A 27,850-nucleotide genomic window follows, 5' to 3' on the forward strand; every position below is an offset into this window, starting at 1 on the left:
AACCTGGAGGGGAGAGACTGAAATGGTCAGACAACTGGCATGCTGACAGTCTGAGTCTGACATGCCCCAGCAGAAGCAGCAGAAGGGAACAGCACTGACCTTTGGGAGAGTGACAGGATGAGAGCAGAGTGGCCCCACTGGTTGCTGCTTGGGTAGTGCTGGCGCTGAGAAGGGATGCTGACTGAGGTGGAGGTGTGTTTTTGTGTTGTATGACTGAGGGTTCCTGCAGGCAGTGACTCAGTTTCTCTCTTTGGGTCAAGGTCTCAAGCTTTGCAGGTAAAGTTTGGGCTAGCTGCCCTGGAAGATCACCTGTCTGATAGCTTGCAATCTGAGGTGTGTGTGTGCGCGCGGGTGAGAGGGAGCGGAACGTGCTTGAGCATGGGGGGAATTGGGCCATGCCCCAGGACTTGAGCCATCTCTGGCACAAAAGGAGTTAATGGCAGGGACCGCGCCCCCCCGTGTCCGGGCACGCGCAGCGCGCCCCCTCGGTGCGCGGGCACAGCAGCCAGGCTGCCGGAGAGCTGATCTCGGGGATTCGGGTGCGGAGCCCTTGGCCTGGAGGCGATATGGGTGGTCCGTGGCCCGGTTCAGTCGCTTGCAGCAGCCCGGGGAACAGGTGAGGCCGCCTGCCCCGGTCTCTCATCCTCTAGCTGCCCATACCTTGCCCCCATCCTAACCCCTCCCTATCCCAGGCTCCTCCACTCCCCAGCCAGTGGCCCCCATCCCTCTCAACCCCATGTTCTCCATCGGCACCCCTGACCCCCATCCTCCCCCGCTTCTGTTCTCTCCTCTACCTCCTCCCTAAATCCCGCATCCCTATCATCCTCCCGCCCATGGTTCCTCTATTTCCACAGCCCATCCCGCACGCTCATCAAAATACCCCTATTGAGGGCCCCCAGCCCCATCCCGGGATTGCACATTGCCAGTCCCCCCTCCCCTGCAGTGCAGCTCCATCCCCCTTCCATCATAGCATCTCATAGCCAGGCTCCCTCCCCCACTCTCTGCAGCCCCCCCACCCAATGGAGGCCTTTATCCTATCATCCCCCATTCCAGTGCAACTCCATCCCCCAATCCATTCCAAGCCCTCATAGCCCCCAATACTGCAGTTCTCAATATTGGTCCATTCCTGCACAATGCCCCGCGCCCAACACCTCTGCAGCCCCAAAAGTACCCCCAGATGCCATTCTCATCCCTGGCATTGCTGCCTCCCCTTGTCTTCTCCCAAATTGCAAGTTGGGCAAGGATGGAGATCTTGGCCTTGGGGATTCACAGTGGGTCCTAGGGTACAGAGGGCGTTTGGGGGTCGGTCCGATTGTCTAGGTGTTCACGGGGGAGGGGCTGCAGGGAATTGACTCAAAGGAGAATTTGGCATTTGGCGCCGAAGGGTTACTGGAGAGGGGGTCATCCGGAAAGGGTTAATGGAATTTGTGGGGTGGGGGCAGCACCGAGGGGGTTAATGTGGGGGGGTTGCTGGCGGGGAAGCTGTGTGAATGAGCGGTCTGTGCCCTGGAGTTGCCATGGAGACGGTGAATGGGGGGATTGTGTGAACTCAGCTGCGGACTATCCCCCCCCATACACACACCCACCCACTCCCTCCTGCCCCACCTCCCTACTCCTACCCCTTCCTTCCCCTTCCCCTCCTCCCCCGACCCGGGTGCATTCTGGGCAGTGTCTGGGATCTTCCCCCCCAATACTTTGCTCCCCATTTCCTCATTTCCTCTGAGCCCCCACCCCTTAAGCCACTTTACCCCCCCTCCCTCCTCTTCCTTTTTCTTCTTTTTCTCTCTCTGTCACACATACACACACACACACACACACACACACACACACACACACACACACACATTCTCATTCCCCTCTCGTGGTGGCTGATTGCCGGGCGTTCCCAATCTCCCTCCCCCACCCCTTCAGCCAGTTCTTAAAGGAGCAGGCCTGCAATCTGGGAAGGCGGGAGAAATGGAGGAAAACTAAATGTGCATGTGGCGTGCATGTGCATGTGTGTGCGTGTGTGTGCGGGAGCATGCGGGAGTATCTGTGTGTGCCTGTGTCTATGTGTTGACTGTGTAACTGTGTCAGAAGGCCTGTGTGTCTGAGTGTGTTGCTATTTCTGTTTCTGTCTCCACCTATGTGTCACCATTATGCTGCATGTGTCTGGATATTTACCTATGCGGGTATGTGTGATTATATTTCAGTAAGTCTCTGTGTGTCTCTGAATGTATCACTCTGTGAGGCTCTGGCTATGTGAGGCGCTCTGTCTCAGAATGTGGGACTATATGAGGGGATCTCTGTGGGTTTGGAATGTATGTCTCTGTGAGTGAATATCGCAGTGTCTGTGATCCTGGCTTGGTCTCTCTCATTCCCTCTTTGAGTCTTTGTGAGTTTATTTCTATGAGTCTCTGAATATGTGTTCCCCACGCTCCGTTGTTTATTTTATAATACACCGGAAGAGCATCCACAATGCCTAGGGTGCTAGGCAGAACTCTTTCTACCTCACTTCTGGAATTCGGTGTGAATTAAGAGAGAGCCAACTGAAAGGACCAAGGCTTAAGGATTTGGGAGCAGTGAGGGCTGAGGAGAAATGTACAGAAGGGGCGCAGGAGGGTCCAGGGACTCCGGTGAATGGCTGTCCTGCCCTCTGCCCTGCCTGAGGGTAAGGGAGTCTCTCTGTGGGACTCTGCCGATTCGCTGCTTTCTGTTCTTGTGTCTTAGTGTCCCAGAGTGAGGTTGACAATCCCACCCTGTCCTGAAGTGGAGGTCCCTGTGTGGGCTTACCAGGTCCCAAGGGCTACACAGCTCTGCTCAAGCAGCATGCCCGGGGACCTGAGCTCCATCTTTGTTTCTCCCCACCCCCTGGCTGTCACATGCTACTCTGGCTCCAACCGACCCTGATGAACCCCTTTGACTGTGGGGTTGAAGTTGGGCACCGGGAACTTGCAGTGGCAACAACTGTCACTGTCAAACCCCTTGGATTTTCTAGCCATGGTCAGGCACATAGAATGGTTCTGATTGGCAGTGGATCATCTGGGCCCCTGGCCATGTGAAACCTCTCCTGCCTATAAGAGAATAGCCCAAGCCCAGTGGGGCCCCCAAAGACCAACTCTGTCACCCTCCCAGACCATCTTGGATGACACATACTTCCCTCTTTCCACAGGCCTGTCTGGCCCTGAGGGAGTCCCCTTTCTGAAGCTGTGGTGCTTGGACGACCTGCTCTCTACGTTGCTGGGCACCTGTAGGTGTCCCTCGAGAGCTCAGTTTTGAGGTTCAAGTCAGTGTGGCCATGAAGGGGCTGCCTATTGGGCTGATGCTGTGACCCTGGAGTCTGCCTCTCCTGCCAGTCCCCCTGCCCGGAACATGTGGCTGCGGCTTGGCCCGCCCTCGCTGTCCCTGAGCCCCAAGCCCACGGTTGGCAGGAGCCTGTGCCTCACCCTGTGGTTCCTCAGTTTGGCGCTGAGGGCCAGTACCCAGGCCCCAGCACCCACAGTCAACACTCACTTTGGGAAGCTAAGGGGTGCCCGGGTACCACTGCCCAGTGAGATCCTGGGGCCTGTGGACCAATACCTGGGGGTGCCCTACGCAGCTCCCCCGATCGGCGAGAAACGTTTCCTGCCCCCTGAACCACCCCCATCCTGGTCGGGCATCCGGAACGCCACACACTTTCCCCCAGTGTGCCCCCAGAACATCCACACAGCTGTGCCCGAAGTCATGCTGCCAGTCTGGTTCACTGCCAACTTGGATATCGTCGCTACTTACATCCAGGAGCCCAACGAAGACTGTCTCTACCTGAACGTCTATGTGCCGACGGAGGATGGTGAGTGCTGCGGCCAGGCACTGTGCCCTCCCTGCCTCCCGCCTGCCCTGTTGTGTTTGTGGCTTGCATGTGGTTGTGTGCCCTGCAGCATGCGTCTGTCTGTCTGTGAAAATGCTTCTAACCATCACTCTGCTTGGCCTCCCACCCCCCTCCCTGTTCTTCCCTCTCCCAGCATTGTCCGAGCTCCCATGTGTGAGTGACACTGTTGCCAGGAGAGGCCTGGCCCGGCCTGAGAGCTCTGATGGGTCTAGGTCCAGTGCTGGATGGGGGTCCCCTGGGGGAGTATGGGTCACGACTGGCAGCTGCCCGCGGGAGGATGCTGGCTCCACCAGGCCCCCCTGTTGCCATTCCACCTGCTTCGAAAGGTGGTAGGTGTGTGTGGCCAAGGACGCTGGGTGTGTGGGGGGCGGGGGGCAAGCCTGGTGGGCAATGCTTAGGTGCCTCCTCTTTCACTAGCTGATGCCTCCTCCCGCGGGGGTCACACTAAGGTAAGTGACAGAAACAAGGAGATGGTGGGACAGGCTCTCTGCCATGTGCCGCCTGCAGAGCAGCTCAGCTCTTGGGGCCTGGGGGGTGGGGGGTGCATGCCCCTGGGCAGAGGCCTCCTGTTATTTTTTAGTTTTTTATTCATTTTACAGTAAAGCGGATTTCCAAGGAATGCGCCCGAAAGCCCAACAAGAAAATTTGTAGGAAAGGAGGTAGGTAGCGAGCCGGCGGGGAGGGAGAGAGAGAGAGAGGGAGGGCTGCCTGCCCACCTGCCCTTGCCCCCAGGACCCAGCCTTCCTCCAAGTAGTCCAGGCTCAGGGGGCGGTGAGCAGGCATAAGCGCCACCTCATCCGAGGGCCCTGGCTGCCTTGCAGGGAGGATTTGGTGGCCTAAGGCAGCCTCAGAGCAGAAGCAGCAACCCTATTTCTTCCAATATTCCCAGCCCCAAATTCCACCCTAAAGTGTGTGCCAAAGGCAGAGCCAGTGGCTCTCTTGGTGACACCTCAGGAGAAACTCTAGGAAGCCAAGATGGAGCCAGAGGCTCCACCCTTTTCCTAGTGAGTGGAGCCAGAAGACCATCCCTTCTGTGTTCTTTCTCCTGGATTGAAAGTCTAGACTCAATTGTCCCACCCTGAAGCTTAGACCAAACACGTGTACACAGGTTTAATAACTCCTGCCATACACACCTCTGCCTCCCACCCCACCACCTCTGGCCAGAGTGTAGCTGATAGACCCACGCTGCTCTGGTGGCAGAACTTGGGGGTCTCTGGGAACTATGGACTTGAAAGGAGGCACAAGATCCTGAATTTTAAATTTACCCTCATGCTGAGAGGAGTTTCTCCCCCTGTATAATAATTCTTCCTGTTGGAATATCACTTTATGTTTTCTGTAAAGTGCCTTGGCATTTACCTTGTAGAATCCTCCCTATATCTCTGGAAACATCTAAGGCAGGAATCAGTATCCCAATTTTACAGATGAGGAAACAGGCCCAGGGGAGTGACTTGTTGCTGCTCAAGGCCCCCGTCGCTGGTCTGTGGCAGAGCTGGGACCAAAACCTGGGTCTCTTGACCCTCAGGACATGTTCTTTCCACTGTAGCACACGGAAGCAACTCCCATCTGCTCATTCCCATCTCCCCAACTCAAAAAAATGGTGAGATGTGGCTGGGCTGGGGAGAATTGGAACAGTAACAGCCTAAGGAACAGGTGGAAAAATCACAGCTTGATCCCTACAACCCTCTGACAAGCTGGGAGTTTGTTTTCCTTTGATGTCCTAGGGCAGAGTTTCTCAGAATGGGGTTGTCAGGATTCCTGGGATGGGGTGCTCCTTACTGAATAAGAATTTCTGGGGGCAGAGCCTGGGAATCTATATGTTGAACATGAGCCCTGAGTGCTTCTAATGCACACCTGAGCATGGAGTAAGACCCGCTGCTCTAGGGATAGTATTTCACCACAGCCCCATATCCCACCCAGGACCTCACACACTATAGGCAATTGATGTTTTTCGTGTAATTCAGAAGCATCATGGTGCTGCAGAAAGAGTACAGGTCTGGGAAGCACAAGGCCTGAGTCCCAGCTCTGCTGCCAACTCACAGCGAGACCTTAGGCAAGTCTTTTCCTTCAAGAACCTCTGTTTCCACATCTGAGGTTGGTAGGGGACAGTTCTGGCCTTAGCATTCCATTAGCCTATAAATGAATTCAGGAAGAAGGTCTCTTAAACCTGCAGGAGTGGCTGGGCACGGTGGCTCACGCCTGTAATCTCAGCACTTTGGGAGGCTGAGGTGGGCGGATCACGGGGTCAGGAGATCAAGACCATCCTGGCTAATACGGCGAAACCCCATCTCTACTAAAAATACAAAAAATTAGCCAGGCGTGGTGGTGGGCACCTGTAGTCCCAGCTACTTGGGAAGTTGAGGCAGGAGAATGGTGTGAACCCAGGAGGCGGAGCTTGCAGTGAGCCAAGATCGTGCCACTGCACTCCAGCCTGGGCGACAGAGCAAAACTCCGTCTCAAAAAAAAAAAAAAAAAGAAAAAGAAAAGAAAAGAAACCCGCAGGAGAGAAGATGGCATTCACATTAACCATTTCTTAGGAAGAGTGATCTCCCAGTAAGAGCCTTGGGCTGTCCAGTCCAGCCCTGAGAGTGTGGCCAGAGAGCAGACTGGAAGCCCCAGCTCAAACATGCACATTTACCGATTGTGATTGTTGACTGTGGGCAAGGCCATGTGCTAGGTATTGTTGGGATGTGGAGGGATGTGAGGTAGAGGAAAGATCTAGAAATGACTAAAGGCCTAATCACTGCTCTGAAGAAGCTCTTAGCCTTGTATTAAAACTCAGCTGGTTTGGCCGGGCACAGTGGCTTATGCCTATAATTCTAGCACTTTGGGAGGCCAAGGTGGGTGGATCACTTGAGTTCAGGAATTCAAGACCAGCCTGGCCAATATGGTGAAACCCCATCCCTACTAAAAATACAGGTGCATGGTGGCACGCACCTGTAGTCCCAGCTCCTCGGGAGGCTGGGGCAGGAGAATCACTTGAACCCGGGAGGTGGAGGTTGCAGTGAGCTGAGGTGGTGCCATTGAACTCCAGCCTGGGCAACAAGGGTGAAACTCTATCTACAAAAAAAAAAAAAAAAAAAAAAAAAAAAAACTCAGCTGGTTTCCCTAAGTCCCATGGGCCAATCAGGAAGTGGGTTCCAGACAGTGCAAGGGAAGGCATTTGGTCATTTCGCTGTTCAAATTAGTTCCCTACCCAGGACCTGGTGGCCATTTGGAAGAGTGACAAATCCCGCCTCTTGAGGGAGACCCATCCCCAGAGGTCCTTAGGGTTGTGGTGTGCAGAGGTCTGGGGGCCGGCCTGGCTGGGATCCCTCAGCGGCACAGGGTCTGGGAATGGGGGTCGGCAGTCAGGCTGGCCTGGGTAAGAGGCATGGCAGCTAGGAGCTGCCCAGCAAGTGCCAGGCTGAAGGAGCAGAGGCATCTGTGTGAAGAAGGCTGGGACAATGCAGCAACCCAGGGACACTCTCAGAGGGGTTCACAAGGGATATATCTTCTAAGTCAGGGATGATGGGAAATGAAGTGTTTCCTGGGGAAGACCTGCCCCATCTCCCCAACACCCCACCCCATCAAGTTGGAAGGAATTCGTGTCTGGGGATAAGTGACTTCTTTCTGTTTGGTAGGCTGTCCACAGTGTGAGGGATGATACCCATGTCCCATTAGGTTTCTGAGGACAGCACTGGCAGGTGTTGAGCTAATGTATTAAGACGGTAGGTGCCACCGGAAGTTCAGGGAGCCAGAGGCAATTTCTCCCCTAGAGCTGTACTCTTGTCCTAGTTGAAAAGCCATTTTGTAGGATGAGGGCAGTTCCTGTTTTGATGAATGGCTGTAAGGAAATCTAGTCATCAGAGTCCAGACCGGCTGGGAAAGAGGGCTCTTTGCTCCTTCCAGGCTGAGGGTATCTGATGTCATAGATGCAAGAGAGCAAGCCCTGGGGTGGCAGCACAGCCCCCTCTGTTTCCACACACTGACCAGCATCCAGACAGCCGGTCCTCTCCCTCCTTGGCCATCACCAGGATGCACTTCTAGCCTCCTTAGAACAGGAAGGAGAATTTGTGCCAGCTTAGCCCCAGATCCTAAATGTTTCCCTTCTCACCTCTAGTCTCTTCTTTTTTCTCTACCCTCCTTTCCCCTTCTCTCCCCTCCCCTCCATGCCCCACTGCTTTTCTCATCTATTTCTTCCCTCCCCTCCCCTTTCCCCCACCCCAGAAAGGTGGCATGATGCAGTGGAAAGACCATGGGCTTTGGAGTCAAGCAGACCTGGGTGCGAATCGCACCTCTAGCACTTCCTAGCTGTGTGATCTTGAGCAAGTCACTTTACCCCTCTGAACCTCAGTTTCCCCATCAGTGAAACAGGAATAAGGATAGGACCTATCTCATTGGGGTGTAAGGATCAAACAATATGGCAGAAGTAGAGTGTCTGGCACATGGTAAATATTCAGTACATGGTTGGAGCTGTGACCATTATTCCTATCTCTTTGTTTCTCTTCTATTTTTTTTTCTCTCTCTCTCACCATCCCTTTCTCCTCTTCCCCTTTCTTCTCTCCCTCTCTCCCTCTCTGGCTCTCTCTACATCTCAGAGCAATGCTTGCTGCTCTCAACACTGGTTCCTGTGGGCAGGAACCCCATTTGCCATTAACCAGAGCAGGGGCTCCAACAAGGAAGACCAGAGGGAAAGCTTCATCTCCCATTTTCTCCTGTGGGGATCAGGGTCAGCTGAGGCCCAGCTTGAACCTGCCCACTGGGCCCCAGGAGCTCAGGCCTGGGGTCCCTGTACACATCTCTGCCCTAAGTACCTCATATCCACAACCTCCACCCTTGCTGGCAATGTCGCCCCTCACCCTTGGTACCTGACCCTGCTCTCCAGCTCAACCTGCCTGTGTACACACGAGCAGCCCCTTCCACCCAGAATGAATCCTTCTCCTGAGTGGGTCTCTGGCTCTGTGCCCTGGCCCACTTGCTGCTACCTCCTTCCTCACTGGAAAGGTAGTTGGTTGAGATGGGCTGTTGGGGACAGGGAGGCGGGGCAGGGCAGTGCAGAGAGGCCAGCACAGCAGGGACCTGCAACACCATCATCCTGGTGAAGGTCTGGGCCTCAGCCCACCCATTCCCTCAGTTCTTGCCATCCCTCCTGCCTGTCCTGGGCCCAGGCCCGGAGCTGGCTTGCTGGGCCACACTGCAGTCATGCTGTTTTTGAATTCTCTCTCTGTTTTGTTCTCTGTTCTGTGCTGTTGTGTCTCCCCGTGTCTGGTCCCCAGGATCCGGCGCTAAGAAACAGGGCGAGGACTTAGCGGATAATGACGGGGATGAAGATGAAGGTATTTGGGGGCTGCAGGGCGCGGCGGCTGGTGCATGGCACAGAGCCCCTCCCCTTCTCAATGGGGAGAAGCCCCGTCTGTCTGTCTGTCTGTCCATTGGTGTGTTTCTGTTCCTGTACAAGGCCGTTGGGCTGTTCATCTGTCTTTGGCCCCGTTGGCCACTGGGAGTTCCGGGGTGATGGACATGGCTGGCAGGAGCAGGGGACCACAAGCAGAGCCATGGGGAGGACATCCTCCTTGCCTGGGTCTCCCGCCCCTTCCCCATCTTCTGTGGTTCAGAGGCACCTGCCCCTACTGAGCAGCAGGGAGAGTGGAGAGAAAGCAGGACCACTGAGGGTGGGGAGAGGACAAAGGCAACGGAACATCAAGGAGATTACCTGTGTTTCAGTGAAGAGACCCCTGTGTCTCACAGGGAGCCTGGCTTCTGGGAAAGGGACCCCGCAGGACGGCGAACTGGGGAGTGAGGCAGTGACAACCAAAGGGGCTGGAAAAGCAGCACCAGAACCTCCCCAGCCTTATCCTAGAAAAGAGAGAGATGGTCTCAGGGCCAGGGGCTGCAGTAGGTACAAGACAAGGCCAGAAAGAGTGGGCTAAAATGCCAGGCTAAGGCCAGGACACCACAGCCATCAATAAATGGCATAAGATCCTTGGGCAATGATCGGACCAGCCTTCCTCCTTGGAGAAACAAGTTCTGTTTGCTCTGCAGCAGAGAGCATCCCTTCCTCCTCCATGCCCTGGCCCCGCCCCTCTGCCCCAAAGGGGCCAGGCATCTCAGGGGGGCCCAGTGGTGATGGGTAGGGCTGTGCTGGCATGGCAGAAAGTATTGGTCCAGTTCACAGACTGACAGGCTACAGCAGAGGTGATCAGGCCTGGAGCCTTCTCTTGACTGCCCCAGCCCTGATGCCGTGCTGCCTGGGCTTGGGAGCAGCTGCTTGATGGTCCCTTGTTGAATGGCCTCTGGGGAGGCTCCATCTTCATCTTGGTGCTGACTGGGAGCAGGCTCTGTCATTCTTAGTTCTGCCCCATCCCCAATGCTTCTGGTTAAGTCTGCCCGGGGAGAATGGGGAAATGGGCACATGGCTAAGAAACCATGTCAACAAGGTTCCCCCCACCCTATCTCTGCCATTCACTCCCCTTTCCCCACATCCTTCCTTGTTCTCTCCCTGTGCCACCCCTTATTCCCACACCTCTTGTCTCTGTCTGCACTGGGGGGCCAGCTGCTGCCAATGGCCGTTTTTCCATGTAACTGGTCTAGTCTTGGGGGCTTCAGGGCTCCCCAGCTCCTGCTCTCTAAAGCCATGTCAGGTCCCAGGACTCCTGGGTGCCCAGGGCAGCGACTCACCTGATGTGGCTAAAGGACCAGCCCTTCCCCTTTCTGCGGCCCCCCGCCCCCAAGGGCCCAGCCATGGCCCACTGAGGCCTGGCTATATCACATGCCTGGCTGCCTTCAGCTGGGAGACACTTGAAACCAGAGCCTTCAAAAACATCACTGAAGTCCCACCATCTCAGGCTGATGCTTGAGCTCCAGGTTGAGCAGCCTCATGAGTCCTGCCCTCAGGGATGGCAGTGGTGTCCTGGCACCTGGGATAGCTTTGCTGCCCGCACCCACCCCCCGGGCTGGCGGGGGTTGGGGAAGAAGGGCATCCCACCCAGCCTGTGTCTCACCCCTTCTCCTTGCAGACATCCGGGACAGTGGTGCTAAACCCGTCATGGTCTACATCCATGGAGGCTCTTACATGGAAGGGACAGGCAACATGATTGATGGCAGCGTCCTCGCCAGTTATGGCAATGTCATCGTCATCACCCTCAACTATCGGGTTGGAGTGCTAGGTATGGTTCCCTGTCTGCTGCCTGGAAGGAAGACTGGCTTCTCAAGGAGGGGAGGAAAGAGTGCTAGAGAATTTAAAAACAGATAGCCTTGCTTCTCTAGCTGGTGCTAATAACCACAGTCAAAATGGTGTTATCCTCTGGCCCCTACCCAAATGCTAGGGGCTTCCCCATATCCCCAGGCCCTTTCTTGGAAGGTTTAGATGCCACTGGAAATTCAATTCAAACTTCATACCTTCTTTCAGGTCCCAAGCCAGGTCTCTGCTTCCAGACTTTCACTTGGCTGGGTTTTGTAGGATGCTTCAATTTTCCACTGTCCTGTCTTCACCTCTACCCACCCGCCCCACATCCCTAAACACCCCACACATGCACAGATATTCCTTCCAGTCCACTCCATGGCCACACACCTATTTACCTTCACGTGTTTACACATCCACCCCGCCATGCACCTGCAGGTAGACGGTGATTTCTCACTCACCCCCACAAAGTACACACACCTAGCCCCACATTCACATCTCCAGGCCCCTCACATATAAACACATTCTCCCAGCACTCCAGGTAACTCCATTCACATAGTCTCTCCAGAACACATATCCACATACCCACACGGTCTGTGTACTCCACATCTGCACCCCGCAGATGGCTCTCACCCTCTGCATATGCACACACACATGCTCATGTACTTCTCCCCATGTCTCTGTAGCCACATCTACACCCATACCCATGACGCATACACACCCACACTCACACTTTACCCCCATATTTACAGCCCACACAAAAACCTACACCCTGCACATCCACGTCCACACCCAAACTCCACACATATACACCTTAAACGTATATAAATATTCCTTTCACCCACCCCGCACACATACCTGTACACACCCGTATCCCCCTGCACACCCCACTTCCACATCCACTTTACACACCCACCTACTACCACACACACCTGTCCCTATCTCCTCAGAAACACAAACCAACATTCCCCTTCCCTACATACATATACTCTTACCCGTTTGTCCACACTGTCCCACCCTACACATACACAGATACTACAGACACACCATATCCACATCTACATACATCCCACATACTGCCCTTATGTCATTCCCCTACACATACACTCCCCTACACACACACTCCCCCCCACACACACATCGCACATGCATGCATATAAATGCGCACACTCTTCCATACACAGCCTGCATATGTACACCCAGCACACACCCATGCACTTCTCCCCTCACCCCACCCCACAAATACATACACATCCGTGTACATGGGGCTGCACCTGTATCCATACATGCACACACACCTCTACCCACGCCCAACCGCATCCCCCCAAGTCCCCCCACACTTCCTTACCCCGTATATGCACACATACACACTCCTTGTACTCTCTCTGTGCATGTCCCCTGCACAATCCCACCCATCACACACATACTCCCATTCATACGCGCTCATTGCCCAAATGCCTCCTCATATGCACCCATACACTTCCCCACCCCCGCATTCTCTGCTGTGCACAAGCTTGTGTCAGTCATTTAGGCTGCCCCTGGACCCTGTACCTTCCTTGGTGACCACCCATGCCTATCTATGGTGAAGGTCTTGAGGTAAATGAGTGCCTCAGAGAGGGTGACTAAGCACACAGGGCCCTGCTCATGCTTCCCCAAGCCCCGCATCCCTGTAGTGGCATGAAGAAGCCAACTTCTTCCTGGAGGAAGAGTTTCAGCGGGAGTATAGGCTCTTGGTCAGGTCTGTAGGCATATGGGTGCTAAACCAGCAGTTAGGCATGGCTTATTCCATGGCTAGTTAGGGGACATGACTGTATTTTATTTTATTTCATTTCATTTTTATTTAATTTTTGAGACAGGGTCTCACTCTTGCCCAGGCCAGTTTTGAACTCCTGAGCTCAAGTGATCATCCTCCCACCTCAAGGGCCTTATTTTAATTTTTTTTTTTTTTTTTTTTTTTGAGAGTCTCGCTCTGTCACCCAGGCTGGAGTGCAGTGGCCGGATCTCAGCTCACTGCAAGCTCCGCCTCCCGGGTTTACACCATTCTCCTGCCTCAGCCTCCCGAGTAGCTGGGACTACAGGCGCCCGCCACCTCGCTCGGATAGTTTTTTGTATTTTTTAGTAGAGACGGGGTTTCACCGTGTTAGCCAGGATGGTTTCGATCTCCTGACCTCATGATCCACCCGTCTCGGCCTCCCAAAGTGCTGGGATTACAGGCTTGAGCCACCGAGCCCGGCCAGCCTTATTTTAATTTGCTTTTTCTTTTTTTTTTTTTTTTTTTTTTTGAGACAGAGTCTTGCTCTGTCACCCAGGCTGGAGTTCAATGGCACTATCTTGGCTCACTGCAACCTCCACCTCCTGGGTTCGAGTGATTCTCCTACCTCAGCCTTCTGAGTACCTGGGATTACAGGCACCTACCACCATGCCCGGCTAATTTTTGTATTTTTAGTAGAGACAGGGTTTCACCATGTTGGTCAGGCTGGTCTCAAACTCCTGACCTTAGGTGATCTGCCCGCCTCAGCCTCCCAAAGTGCTGGGATTACAGGCGTGAGCCACCACGCCTGGCTTTTAATTTTCTCTTGACTATAATGCTTTGTCAGTTCCAATCCCAGAGGCCCCGGGGCTGCATTTCACTTCTGGGTGCAGTTGTATGCACAGAATGGCAATCTTCTCTTGGCTTACAATTAATACTATGTGAGATAGGAAGGTACCTTTTTGGGGTTCAAACTGCAGAAATGGTATTCCTTGAAAAAAGCAAAGTCTGTGTCCCCTTCATTGGCACCTGGGACACTGAATAGGGAGCATGCAGGCCATTCACGCTGGTCTCCTCAGGGTCTGGTAGGCTTGGGATGTTGGGATGTCATGGTTCTGCCCCTGCCCCTCTGTCTTTCTGCATTACCTCAGACACCATGGTGAGGCTCTTGTAAGCTGTTCTGTCCTGTTGGATCTCATGGTACCATGAAGGTGGCTGGAAACCCGCACACTAGGGCCGCACACTTTCTTTTTTTAATTAATTAATTAATTAATTATTTTTTTTGAGACAGAGTCTCACTCTGTCACCCAGGCTGGAGTGCAGTGGTGCAATCATGGCTCACTGAAGCCTTGACCTCCCAGGCTCAAGAGATCCTCCCACCTCAGCCTCCTGAGCAATTTGGGATTATGGATTACAGGTGTGCACCAACACACCCAGCTAATTTTTGTATTTTTTTTTTTTTTGAGACAGAGTCTCGCTCTGTTGCCCAGGCTGGAGTACAGTGGCCGGATCTCAGCTCACTGCAAGCTCTGCCTCCCGGGTTTATGCCATTCTTCTGCCTCAGCCTCCCGAGTAGCTGGGACTACAGGCGCCCGCCACCTCACCTGGCTAGTTTTTTTTGTATTTTTTAGTAGAGACGGGGTTTCACCGTGTTAGCCAGGATGGTCTCGATCTCCTGACCTCGTGATCCGCCCGTCTCGGCCTCCCAAAGTGCTGGGATTACAGGCTTGAGCCACCGTGCCCGGCCTAATTTTTGTATTTTTAGTTGAGACAAGGTCTCACTATGTTGGCCAGGCTGGTCTGGAACTCCTGACCTCAAGTGATCCACTTGCCTTGGCCTCCCAAAGTGCTGGGATTACAGGCGTGAGCCACCGCGCCCAGCTGGGCTCCACAGTTTCTAGAGAGGAATGAACGTGCAAATGTAATCACAAACAGATATACAGACACATGTACACGGTAGTTCAAAGCCAAAAGTAATTTTGCTACTTTCTTTTCTTAGAGTGACAGGAAATACTCAACTCAGCTGCTTAAAAAAGTATAAACACAATGCTCCATTCTATAAGGTTTACTGGAAAATACAAAGAATATTAAAAATATGCTTCAGAGCAGCTAGGAATGAAGAAAGAGAGCACGGAAAAGAGGGCGAGAGACAGGAGAAAGCAAGGAAGAAAAGGAGAGGACAAGAGAGAGTCAGGGAAAGGAAGCAGAGAGGAGACAGAAGGAGAGACTTAGGATTTGGAGAGAGGCTCGGCATTTCACGTAGGATGTGAACTCTCCAGCGTCAGTTGGGAACTGTGTGCCGCACAGAAGGCTGTCGCTGGTGAGCATTCTGTATGATATCCTGATTTGCTGATTACTTCAGAGTCCTTCAGCTGCTCTAATCCTTAAGCTTCTACACCAGAAGTTCTTAACCTTTTAGGGGATCTTGGACCCTTTTGAGATTCTGATGAAAGCTCTGGACTCTTCCCTGGAACGATGCACACATGCGTGCACACACACACACAGACACGCACATGCTTAAGAAAACAATTTTACAGGGCCGGGGGCGGTGGCTCATGCCTGTAATCCCAACACTTTGGAAGGATGAGGTGGGTGGATCACCTGCGGTCAGGAGTTCAAGACCAGCCTGGTCAACATGGTGAAACCCTGTCTTTACTAAAAATACAAAAATGAGCTGGGCATGGTGGCATGCGCCTGTAGTCCCAGCTACTCAAGAGGCTGAGGCAGGAGAATCGCTTGAACCTGGGAGGCGGAAGTTGCAATGAGCCAAGATCATGCCACTGCACTCCAGCCTGGGCAACAGAGTGAGACTCCATCTCAAAAGAAAAAGAAAGAAATAAAGAAAAAACAATTTTACAGATCCCTCTTAAGTTCATCCACAAAAATCAGGTTAAGAACTCGCACTTGACAGCCCCCTGTCATTTGGATAACCAGAACAGCACATCTGGGGGGCAGGAACATTCTTCTTTGGGCTTAAGCAGTTGATGATCAAATATTACTGAAAACTCAGAAGGAGTCGTCCTACACTGAGATTTGCTCAGAAGTTCCTCACCACTTCCTACATACCCTTCAGTTCCTGTTTTGGAACACAAATATAATCAATAAGCCCGTATTGGATCCTGGGTACATATAAGATGTTTTTGTCTCTTGACACCAGATGTAGAACATGGGTTTGTCCCTGATGCTTGGGAATTTTCCTGTGTAGTGCAGCCTTTGTTGTTTTGTTGCCCAAAGCATCCCAGAACAGGTGGCTCGTTTTGGACCCCAGTCACAGGCATTCATTCACTCTCCTTCTCATCAGCTTTCCTGAGCACTGAACTCATCAGGCGGATCACTCTAAGGTGCTTTTCTTTTTTCTTCTCTTTTCTTTTTCTTTCTTTCTTTCTTTCTTTTTTTTTTTCTTCTTGAGATAGAGTCTCGCTCTGTCGCTCAGGCTGGAGTACAATGGCGCGATCTTGGCTCACTGCAACCTCCGCCTCCCGGGTTAAAGCAATTCTCCTGCCTTAGCCTCCCAAGTAGCTGGGATTACAGGCACCTGCCACCACGCCCGGCTAATTTTTGTATTTTTAGTAGAGACGGGGTTTCACCATGTTGGCCAGGCTGGTGTTGAACTCCTGACCTCAGGTGATCCATCTGCCTCAGCCTCCCAAAATGCTGGGATTACAGGCATGAGCCATCATGCCCGGCCTCTAAGGTGCTTTTCTAGATATCTTGGGTGATTCGTGCATGTTGAGAATGTCACAGGCTAATCCATGAATCCTCTCCAAGGCAGAGGGGTAGCTATTATTTGAGGAGGCCCCACTGGGCTTGAGGCCAACAAAGAAAGGGACTCCAGCAGGATATAGGATGTGGATATCCCTGAGGCTGAGCAAGCAGGAACTTGCCACGTTTTTTACTCCAGGTTCCAGAATTGAATCCTACGTGCTTGCTCAGGTACCCTCCAGGCAAACCGAAACCCAGTAAACATCAAGTCTTGAGTGACACAAATATCTGGTTTTGTTACAATCTGCCAGATTCCCCCATATTCTGTTGACGAGCAGTTTACTGTGAACTACAGTATAAACCTGGGCCCAGGGAGACTGGCTCCGATTTATTCTGACAGTTTATGGAGTTGGGTATTTCACCCTTCATTCTCACACGGTTTCTGTGGATGGTTGAGTTACTGGGAACTAGCAGTGAGTGACCTCTCCCAGAATGCCAGATTTTGTGTGCTTGTGGTTGGTCAGGTTTGCTGTCACCTTCCTGAGCCTGTTGGAGATAGTATTTCTTTTTCTTTCTCCTTTTTTTTTTTTTAAGATGGAGTTTCATTCTTGTTGCCCAGGTTGGAATGCAATGGCACGATCTCAGCTCCCTGCAACCTCCGCCTCCCAGGTTCAAGCGATTCTTCTGCCTCAGCCTCCCTAGTAGCTGGGATTACAGTCATGTGCCACAGGCGTGCCTGGCTAATTTTGTATTTTTAGTAGAGACGGGGTTTCTTTTTTTTTTTTTTTTTTTTTTTTTTTTTTTTTTTTTTTGAGGCGGAGTCTTGCTCTGTCGCCCAGGATGGAGTGCAGTGGCCGGATCTCAGCTCACTGCAAGCTCCGCCTCCCGGGTTCACGCCATTCTCCTGCCTCAGCCTCCTGAGTAGCTGGGACTACAGGCGCCCACCACCACGCCCGGCTAGTTTTTTTTGTATTTTTTAGTAGAGACGGGGTTTCACCGTGTTAGCCAGGATGGTCTCGATCTCCTGACCTCATGATCCGCCCGTCTCGGCCTCCCAAACTGCTGGGATTACAGGCTTGAGCCACCGCGCCCGGCCGAGACGGGGTTTCTCCATGTTGGTTAGGCTGGTCTCGAACTCCCGACCTCAGGTGATCCGCCAGCCTCGGCCTCCCAAAGTGCTGGGATTACAGGCATGAGCCATCGCGCCTGGCCTGGAGATGGTATTTCAAGTAGGACTCTTCGTGGAGTAGGGATCATTGACATGGCATCATCCACATGCTTCAGGTCCCCTTATCCAGAGGCTCATAGGATCTGAGGGAGCAGAGAGTGATGGTCAAAGCCGCCATCCAATCACCTGAGGTCAGGAGTTCATGACCAACCTGGCCAACATGGCGAAACCCCATCTCTACTAAAAATACAAAAATTAGCCAGGTGTGGTGGCAGGCACCTGTAATCCCAGCTACTTGCGAGGCTGAGACAGGAGAATCACTTGAACCTGGGAGGCAGAGGTTGTAGTGAGTCAAGATCGTGCCATTGGCCGGGCGCGGTGGCTCAAGCCTGTAATCCCAGCACTTTGGGAGGCCGAGACGGGCGGATCACGAGGTCAGGAAATCGAGACCATCCTGGCTAATACGGTGAAACCCCGTCTCTACTAAAAAATACAAAAAACTAGCCGGGCGAGGAGGCGGGCGCCTGTAGTCCCAGCTACTCGGGAGGCTGAGACAGGAGAATGGCGTGAACCCGGGAGGCGGAGCTTGCAGTGAGCTGAGAGCCGGCCACTGCACTCCAGCCTGGGCGGCAGAGCAAGACTCCGTCTCAAAAAAAAAAAAAAAAAAAAAAAAAAAAAAAAAAAGATCGTGCCATTGCACTCCAGCCTGGGCGACAAGAGTGAAACTCCTTCTAAAAAAATAAAAAATTAAAAAAAAAAAAAATCCTCCATCCAGCCCTTTCAGGCCTTTGTTCCTAACCCAGGAAATTGATACATGTTGGAGAAGTCTGCTCTACTACATCCAAATGCAGGCTTTGCCTGCTGATCAGGGCAGACATGTTTGACACATTTCAGTAAATGATGCCTTGGAAAAGGCTGAAGCCAAGACCACTATTGCCTACATGAAAGAAAAGGAAAGGAGAATACAGGGGAAGGAGAGAGGAGGGAGGGAGGACTGAAAGAAGGACAGTGATTTCTGCCAGAGGGTCCCAAGGCTTGGGCAGCTGGGTTGGATCATGGTCAACAGAGTTGGGGTTTTGAGGGATTTTTTTGTTTGTTTGCTTTTTTAGAGATGGAGTCTCATTCTGTCCCCCAAGCTGGTGTGCAGTGGGGTAATAACAGCTCACTGCAGCCTTGACACCTAGGCTCAAATGATCCTCCAGCCCCAGCCTCCTGAGTGGCTGGGACCACAGGCATGCACCACCACAACTGGCTAATTTATTTTGTTTTAAAGATAAAAGGAGACAGGATCTTGCTACACTGGCCAGGTTGGTCTCAAACTTCTGACCTCAAGTGATCCTCCCACCTCAGCCTCCTAAAGTGCTGGGATTACAGGTGTGAGCCACTGTGCCCGGCCAAGGTTTTAAGACTCAAAGGAGCAGTTTCCATTTCTGAATGGTCCATGCAAAGGAAAAGCTGGTTTCCTTGTCTGGAAGAGCAAGGGTTCCTTTGTTCATCGTCATGCAGGCTTTTTCTAATTCATTCTCATTTCCTCCTCTGGAACCTGGGGCTAAAGAGGACTTGTGACTAGGGCCCGGGAGAAATAACTAAGTACTTTACATACTTAATTGTACCAGAGGTAAATTAATAACACACTTGAAGAGGATGAGATGAGCTCTTTTGCAGAAGCTAGGTACAGAAGGACTTGAGAAAGACAGTGGTGAGGTCTTGTGACTGCTTGAGTCTATTTGAATTCAGCCTCTGCCTATGGACTGCAAGGACCACCAGAGAACTCCCCATGAGCTCTGGGAGCCTTCTCCAACATGGCTTCTCACAAAGTTGATTCCAGGTGCTGTGAATGAGCTTTTAACTGGGGAGTAAAAATACTGATCCAAGTGTGGGTTTCCAATGTGTAGGAGCTCCACAATTACCCACCTCCAAAGACTTCTTCCAAAAGCCTATGGCAGGAGAAGACAGAGCCTTCCAACGGACCCAAGGATTCAGGGAAGAGAGATGAAATAAGGCCGCAGGATCAGTCTAAAATGGAAGCAGAGTAGGGGGGAATATAGGACATATCTGTGGGATAGCCAGCAGGTGGGCAGGAAGGTAGTCTCCATGGCAACAAGTCTCCACAGCAGCAAATCCCAGCAGGTGGGTGGGAAGGTAGTCTCCATGGTGACATGTCTCCTCAGCAGCAAATTCCAGTGGGGGGGCGGGAAGACCTGTTTCTGTGGTAACGCACTGCGCTACTTTCCTATTTCTCCACCAGATGAAAAAGATGGTCTGATCCAGTGGTTTCTCAACTTTAGCAGGTGTCAGCATCACCTGGAGAGCTTGTTAACACAGATTGCTGGCCTCACCCCCAGAGTTTCTGATTCGTTAGGTCTCCAAGGGAGGGAAATGAGGGCCTGCCCTGAAAATGAGGGGAAGGGGGCCATCGAGGCCCCAGAAAGAAGTGGAGAGGGACTGATTTGAGCAGGAAGGCCAAGGAGAGTTTAGGGATTGTTGCCTCTTGGGATCATCTGCACTTCCTTTGGAGAGAGAAGAAAGGGGAAAGAGGAGTAACTATAGAGCTACAATGTGCTGAGCATGTTATAGATGCTTATATTCGTTTTATCCTTGTTACAACCCTGTGAGGTATTTGTATCCCCATTTTACAGAAGAGGACACTATGGCTCAGAGATTTTAAACTAAGTGCCCAAGACTACATGGCTAAGATGTGATAGAGCCAGGATTCAAATCAAGGACTGTCTGACTCCAAGGTTTCCATTCTATCTTGCCAGATGTTAGGGTAAGGTCCTCAATAGTACCTCAGAGCAGAGAATGCTGAGTTCTAGACATTTGCAGTTTCTGCAGTTTGTCTCCTACCTGGAGGCATCCACTTCAAATGGTCTGCAGACCCCTCCTTCCAAGCTGGATAACAGGTGGGAGGCAGGGAGCCGACCCCTCCTCTGTTGACGATGCTGGATATTGCAGAAAGGAGCACTGGTTTAAGTTAGTTAGGTGGGAAGAACTACGCTGCGTGCTCATTCTCTATCCCCACCTCCCCTGTTGACCCTGCCTGCCGTCATCACCCAAATCCTCCATCCCTCTGCCTTCATTGTCCTCATGCCCTTTGTCGAATCCAGGTTTCCTGAGTACTGGAGATCAGGCTGCCAAGGGCAACTATGGGCTCCTTGACCAGATTCAGGCCCTCCGCTGGGTGAGCGAGAATATTGCCTTCTTCGGGGGAGACCCCCGCCGGATCACCGTCTTTGGCTCAGGCATTGGTGCATCCTGCGTCAGCCTCCTCACGTTGTCACATCACTCAGAGGGTGAGTAACTCATGGGGCAAAACATGAACTAGCCAAGTGCTGGTTGCCCAGCATGCTCCATCCATGCCCCCAGGGCATCCAAGGGAATCGGCCAGCTCTCTTCTACCAGCTTGGTATCCCTTTGGCAAGAAGTGGAAGAGAAATGTTCCTCTGGGAGAAGTACTTCTCCCAAAGCTGGAGAGGGAAGGAAGAGAATCCCATTTATGTCCCGGGAAAGCAAGATTCTCCTTCTGATGTGGGAGTCTTATCTGGGGGAGTGGGAATAGAACGACTGTCCCCTCAGAGGACAATAGTTTGACAGGGGTTGGGGGGGATCTTTCAGTATGGGAAGGACATGTTACTTCACAGTAGAGATATAGGGTGGAAATTGGTTTCTAGGTCTAAGAAACACCCATTCTCTGCCTTTCTCTCTGAAGAACAAGTCTGTACAAGAGGGGAAACGTCCTAGAGGGGAAAGTGGATCTGAAATGAGAGTCACTAACCCGTGAGGTGGGCTCCTTCCATAGGACAATGGTCTATTATTGGACTCCAGACCTCTTCCCGGACTGTGCAAGCTGCCGGGGAGATTTTCATTTTTGGCCACTTTCCTTGTGGTGGGTCCCTTTGCCAGTGACCCTTCCAAGAGAGCAAAATAGGTCCTTTTTGCTCGGCAGGAAATGTTTTCTCCACCTCTGGACTACAGGGAACATTCTATCTCTGAGAGGCAAAGCTGAGCTTCTCAAGAAGGAAAGATCTTCCTGAAATAGGTGCCCTTTTCTGAAGTAAGGAAATCTGTGAGCGAGGATGCTTTCTTTCTTTTTTAATTGAACACTAACCCCCTGAGTTAGGGACATTCTCACAGGAAGACTTTGTGTCTCTCTGAAGAAGTTCTGTCTCTCTGAGAGAGAAGAACCACCTTCTTTGACCTAGAAATTCTGTCTTTGCCCCTCCAGGGACTACCCTGGTGAGGGAGGACTCAGGTGGGATCTGCATCTCTAAAGAGAGAGACTGTGTTCCTAGGTGACCATAGTGAGAACAGGAATCTCCCCTTTTTCCCCAAAGGAGGGTGAAATGACAGGCTGCAAGGGTGCCTTGGCCTGAAAAAACGTTCTGTGCCTCCTCTGACTGGGGACTCCTCCCCCAGGAGAAGAAAGCCTTTCCTGGAGTGGTGCTATGCTTTGTCTCATAGGGGGCCTGTGTCTCTGGAGGTTTGACTTTTTTTTTTTTTTTTTTTTTTTTTTTGAGACAAGATCTCGCTTTGTCCCCCAGGCTCTGTCTCCCAGTGCAGTGGTGCGATCACAGCTCACTGCAACCTCCGCCTCCCAGGCTCAAGTAATCCTCTTGCCTCAGCCTCCAGAGTAGCTGGGGACTACAGGTGCATGCCACCATGCCCGGCTAATTTTGGGGAGAATTTTTTTTTTGTAGAGACAGGTTTTTGCCATGTTGCCCAGGCTGGTCTCGAACTCCTGAGCTCAAGCGATCCGCCTACCTCGGCCTCCCAAAGTGCTGAGATTACAGGTGTGAGCCACTATGCCTGGCCAAGGTTTGACTTCTTTAAAGACCTGTTCTCTCTGTTTTTCTGTAATTGATGCATGGAGAATAATCTTTGGGAAAATGAGGCTGTCTTTTAAGTAGTAATCTATCATTTCTTTCCCTCTCTTTCCACTCATGCAAACTGGCTTTCTCTTAAAGGAATGGAATTGTGTGCCTAAGGGACAAATTCTCCCTTGGGAATGTTGGGGCCAGGAACAGAATGATATCCTTTTTTTTTTTTTTTTTTTTTCCAGAGGGGGAAAATTATCTTCTTTTTGAGTTTGGGGGACTGGTTCCCTCTCTGCTGGGGGAAAATCTGAATTTGAATTATCAGTAGTTTCAGATAAAAGGAAAGTCTCTGCCAGGTGCGGTGGCTCACGCCTGTAACCCCAGCACTTTGGGAGGCCAAGGCAGGCGGATCACCTGAAGTCGGGAGTTCAAGACCAGCCTGACCAACATGGTGAAACCCTGTCTCTACTAAAAATACAAAATTAGCCTGGCATGGTGGCGCATGCCTGTAATCCCAGCTACTCGGGAGGCTGAGGCAAGAGAAATGCTTGAACCTTGGAGGCAGAGGTTGCGTGGAGCCAAGACCCTGCCATTGCACTCCAGCCTGGGCAACAAGAGTGAAACTCCATCTCTAAAAAAAAAAAAGCAAAGTCTCAGTGGAGACCACAGATGGGGAGCACAGATTCCCTGGAGACTTTCAGACCCTAAGGCCTTTGCCCTTGGGCTCCTTCCCCAAACCCTCAGAATGTGGGGCTCTTGCCTGCCTGCATTTCTCATCTCTCATGAAAAAGACTCCTTTGTGGTGCAAGTGCCAGCTCCCTGGTGGTGCGCTGGCACAGAGCTGGGCCCAGCTGGGCAGGAAGCAAGAGGGGAAGACAAGGAGAGATAAAGAGAGGCGGCATAAGGGGGCTGACGTCTGGGATTCAAGGGGTTAATTCTTCCTGACATTGCCTTAACCCCTAAGTTACCAGTCATTGCACCAAGACAGGGAAGGGATGGAGGAAGCTGTCAAGGAAGGGGTTCAGCAACCCCTCCTTTGGCCCTACATCATCCCCTGCCAAAAGAGTTGTTCCCCCTTCCTAGCCCATTTAAACCATGGGGCAGCCTCAGTGACAAAGGAATGAGGGGATTTATGGCTATGTATGACACGACAGATCTGACCTGGTGCTACCTGTCTTCTGTAGGACTTTTCCAGAGAGCCATCATCCAAAGTGGCTCTGCTCTGTCCAGCTGGGCTGTGAACTACCAACCAGTGAAGTACACCAGCCTGCTGGCAGACAAAGTGGGCTGTAATGTGCTGGACACCGTGGATATGGTGGACTGTCTTCGGCAAAAGAGTGCCAAGGAGCTGGTAGAGCAGGACATCCAGCCAGCCCGCTATCACGTGGCCTTTGGCCCTGTGATTGATGGTGATGTCATTCCTGATGACCCTGAGATCCTCATGGAGCAGGGCGAGTTCCTCAACTATGACATCATGCTAGGTGTCAATCAGGGTGAGGGTCTCAAGTTTGTGGAAGGGGTGGTGGACCCTGAGGATGGTGTCTCTGGCACTGACTTTGACTATTCTGTCTCCAATTTTGTGGACAATCTGTATGGGTATCCTGAGGGTAAGGACACCCTGCGAGAGACCATCAAGTTCATGTATACAGACTGGGCAGACCGTGACAACCCTGAGACCCGCCGTAAAACACTGGTGGCACTCTTCACTGACCACCAGTGGGTAGAGCCCTCAGTGGTGACAGCCGATCTGCACGCCCGCTACGGCTCACCTACCTACTTCTACGCCTTCTATCATCACTGCCAGAGCCTCATGAAGCCTGCTTGGTCAGATGCAGCTCATGGGGATGAAGTACCCTATGTTTTTGGGGTTCCTATGGTAGGCCCCACTGACCTTTTCCCCTGCAACTTCTCCAAGAATGATGTTATGCTCAGTGCTGTCGTCATGACCTATTGGACCAACTTTGCCAAGACTGGGTAAGGAGAAAATAGGTTTTTTCTTCTTTGAGACCCCAGCATGCCCTCCCCTCCACTCCTCTAGCTAAATCTCTTCCATCATATCCCTTCCTAAGATGTTCCCAAAATCTTGCTTGGAACCCCTTCACTCATCTTCCTACCTCCCCTTCCTGAGTCTTTCATGCCATTTTTCCTTCCTTCAAAAATGTTGTTGAGGCTCAGAACTCAGTTAGCATCGGGACTAGGAAGGAATGAGAGTTACTGGAAGAACTATGAGATTGAGCCAGGCCCAGTGGCTCACGGCTGTAATCCCAGCACTTTGGGAGGCCAAGGCAGGCAGATCACTTGAGCCCAGGAGTTCAAGACCAGCCACGGCAACATAGAAAGACCCTGTCTCTAAAAGAAAAAGCATTAGCCGGGCATGGTAGTGTGCACCTGTAGTCCCAGGTACTTGGGAGGCTGAGGTGGGAGGATCGCTTGAGCCCCGGAGGTTGAGGCTACACTGAACTGTGATCATGCCACTGTACTCTAGCCTGGGTGACACAGCAAGACCTAATCTCAAACACACACACACACACACACACACACATACACACACACTACAGGATTCAAGGTTAGCTGGTCAGAGGTCATGCGAAATAGGAATGCGGTACTTCAGAAAGAGGCTTCAGGGCCGGGCGCGGAGGCTCACACCTGTAATCCCAGCAGTTTGGGAGGCTGAGGCAGGCGGATTGCCTGAGCTCAGGAGTTCGAGACCAGCCTGGCCAACATGGCGAAATCCTGTCTCTAATACAAAAAATTTGCCAGGTGTGGTGGCAGGCGCCTGTAGTCCTGGCTACTTAGGCAGGAGCATTGCTTGAACCCAGGAGGCAGAGGTTGCAGTGAGCCGAGGTTGCACCACTGCACTCCAGCCTGGGTGACTCTGTCTCAAAAAAAAAAAAAAAAAAGAAGAAGAAAAGAAAGACAGAGACTTCAGGTTCAGCAATTTCTGCTTGCTTAATAAAAGAAAGAAAGAGCCTTTATTAGGGGGCTCCTGGCAAAACTGGGCAGCTGAAAAGATTGATAAATGCTCAGTAGCATGTGCAAAGAAATAGCATCTATAGCCTTAATCTTAAAGGATGAGTGCCGGGAAGGAGGAGATAGGAGTTCAGGCCCTGGGGAAGAAGCAAGTGTGGGCAGAGCAGGGGGGACCCTGAAAAAGATGGAAACGGTGGGAAGTTCTGAACTGGGAAAGAGGTTTGGCTGTCACAGGAAAAATGCTGGGCCTTTTCCTCAACCAGATAGAGTGGTGACCCCAGATTTCCATGTGGTATTTCAGGGATCCCAACAAGCCGGTCCCCCAGGACACCAAGTTCATTCACACCAAGGCCAACCGCTTTGAGGAAGTGGCCTGGTCCAAATACAATCCCCGAGACCAGCTCTACCTTCACATCGGGCTGAAACCAAGGGTCCGAGATCATTACCGGGCCACTAAAGTGGCCTTTTGGAAACATCTGGTGCCCCACCTATACAACCTGCATGACATGTTCCACTATACGTCCACCACCACCAAAGTGCCGCCTCCGGATACCACCCACAGCTCCCACATCACCCGCAGGCCCAATGGCAAGACCTGGAGCACCAAGCGGCCAGCCATCTCACCTGCCTACAGCAACGAGAATGCCCAGGGGTCCTGGAACGGCGACCAGGATGCAGGGCCACTCCTGGTGGAGAACCCTCGTGACTACTCCACTGAATTAAGTGTCACCATCGCCGTGGGGGCCTCCCTCCTGTTCCTTAACGTTCTGGCCTTCGCTGCCCTCTACTACCGTAAGGACAAACGGCGCCAGGAACCCCTGCGGCAGCCTAGCCCTCAGCGGGGAGCCGGGGCCCCGGAATTGGGAGCTGCTCCAGAGGAGGAGCTGGCAGCGTTACAACTGGGCCCCACCCACCACGAGTGTGAGGCCGGTCCCCCCCATGACACGCTGCGCCTCACTGCGTTGCCCGACTACACCCTGACCCTGCGGCGCTCCCCAGATGACATCCCACTCATGACCCCCAACACCATCACTATGATCCCCAACTCCCTGGTAGGGCTGCAGACATTGCACCCCTATAACACCTTTGCTGCAGGGTTCAACAGTACCGGGCTACCCCACTCACACTCCACTACCCGGGTATAGCTCCAGCTCAGAGCACAGCCAATCTCCCGGCTCCCTCCCTCCCAGATCCAGGAACACATGCACACACACACACACACACACACATGCAGACACACACACGCACACACATATATGTATACGCACGCACCCACACCCTACAGCAGCTCCACCCGCACAAACATAGACAGATGTGGACATGCACCCGCATGTACAAAAACACAAATACGGAAGTAAACCTGAACAAACCCTTTAAATGGGGACGCAGATGAGTCCTTGGGAAACCGAGGACCCATGAAACAGCAGCTGAAGCCAGCTCCCTGAGCCTGACCACAGACACTCCTGGGGGGCCTGAAAGCAACAGCTGGACACCCCCTTGGTGCTCGCCTTCGGCCTCTCTTGGAACTGCACCACCGACCAACTCCAGACTTGGGAGCTTTACAGAGCAGAATAGCTCTTCCTCCCCAGGACTTGGTCTTTTTTCTGGGTCTTGTTTTGTTGATTTTTCTTTTTTAATTTTGGAACAAATGCTTTTCCAACCCGTGAGTGCTAAGAGGCTCTGGAAGGGAGGGCTCTAGGCCCGAAGGTCTCTCTGGCTCTAGGACCCCCAGTGCTCACACAATCAGACCAAGGAACGGGACCCCCAGGAAGGTAACAGATTCAAGCAAGACCATGGGGTGGAAGGAGAAAGGGGCTAGCGCTGGATGGGGCTGGAGGGCCGGAGGGGAGAGATCTCCAACGCTCTCTGTGTCCGTGTGGAGGGCTGCAGAGCCTGCAGGGTGACTTGCCAACAGCGTTGGCAGCGTTGGCCTGGCCAGACCAGGGGACCTTAGATTTGGTGAACAAGGTACTACGGAAGCCACATTACTATTGGGCCCCCAGGTCTGATCTGGGTTTTGCCTCTGCCCTTGGGGAAATGCTATCAGAAATTCACCCCATTTTCTTTACAGTCTCTTTTGTGTCTGTCATTTCTCTTTCAAAAAGGCGGTGTTTTTGTTGTTGTTGGCTTTTTTTTTTTTTTAAAGAAAAGTTCTTAAAACACTAACGGAAACCCATGGAGTTTGTCCTTTGTAAAAATTTTAAACACAGTGTCTTGATATAAAAATAAAAAATCCAGTTAGCACTCCCAACCTGCCTCCCTTGCACAGGCCTTGCCCCAGCAGACCTCCCAAACAGGGTGCCCCTGTGGGCTGGGAATCAGGCAGTCTCCCCCTGCCGCCTGTATCTTTAAGCTGATATGAGTCTGGGCTGCACTGTGCGGGGTTGGGCGGGGGGTTGGCGGCCCCTGCGTGAAGGCCTCTCCAATCTTAATCAGCTTG

The 27,850-nt window shown here is 52.3% G+C and overlaps 1 protein-coding gene and 1 long non-coding RNA gene across 6 annotated transcripts in view; one reads left to right on the forward strand and one right to left on the reverse strand.

Annotated features, from left to right (window-relative positions):
* The first annotated feature begins 354 nt into the window (after positions 1-354).
* On the forward strand, positions 355-27,661 carry NLGN3 (neuroligin 3). Of its 4 annotated transcripts, XM_010368605.2 has the most exons (8): positions 355-616; positions 3,152-3,808; positions 4,447-4,506; positions 9,103-9,162; positions 10,843-10,992; positions 20,734-20,919; positions 23,625-24,414; positions 25,712-27,576. In XM_010368605.2, the coding sequence occupies exons 2-8, from the start codon at positions 3,352-3,354 to the stop codon at positions 26,553-26,555; spliced, it is 2,547 nt and encodes an 848-aa protein (XP_010366907.1). In that variant the 5' UTR covers positions 355-616; positions 3,152-3,351; the 3' UTR covers positions 26,556-27,576. The 4 variants fall into 4 exon arrangements, with proteins under 4 accessions (XP_010366907.1, XP_010366909.1, XP_010366908.1 ...); XM_010368606.2 differs by lacking the exon at positions 4,447-4,506 and having other exon boundaries at positions 493-616; positions 25,712-27,661; XM_030933921.1 differs by lacking the exon at positions 355-616 and having other exon boundaries at positions 3,044-3,808.
* LOC115898674 overlaps positions 8,064-27,850 on the reverse strand; it is a 32,358-nt gene continuing 12,571 nt past the window's right edge. Inside the window, exons 1-4 of one of the 2 annotated variants that reach the window (XR_004058353.1) lie at positions 20,474-20,807; positions 19,541-20,136; positions 9,540-9,682; positions 8,064-9,350 (exon numbers count right to left, since the gene is read on the reverse strand). This is a non-coding gene — a long non-coding RNA (uncharacterized LOC115898674). Of the gene's footprint in view, positions 9,683-19,540; positions 20,137-20,473; positions 20,808-27,850 lie in introns of those variants that run through there. The other variant, XR_004058352.1, reaches the window with a different exon arrangement.

Source organism: Rhinopithecus roxellana, chromosome 7 (genome assembly GCF_007565055.1).
Source record: "Rhinopithecus roxellana isolate Shanxi Qingling chromosome 7, ASM756505v1, whole genome shotgun sequence".
Lineage (NCBI taxonomy): Eukaryota > Metazoa > Chordata > Mammalia > Primates > Cercopithecidae > Rhinopithecus > Rhinopithecus roxellana.

Excerpts from the sequence above, each read along its gene's own strand:
- NLGN3 (XM_010368605.2), top strand. The coding sequence starts at position 3,352 with ATGTGGCTGCGGCTTGGCCCGCCCTCGCTGTCCCTGAGCCCCAAGCCC. Across the intron at positions 20,920-23,624 it reads GTTGTCACATCACTCAGAGG|GACTTTTCCAGAGAGCCATC; the intron begins GTGAGTAACTCA and ends TGTCTTCTGTAG. Across the intron at positions 24,415-25,711 it reads ACCAACTTTGCCAAGACTGG|GGATCCCAACAAGCCGGTCC; the intron begins GTAAGGAGAAAA and ends GTGGTATTTCAG.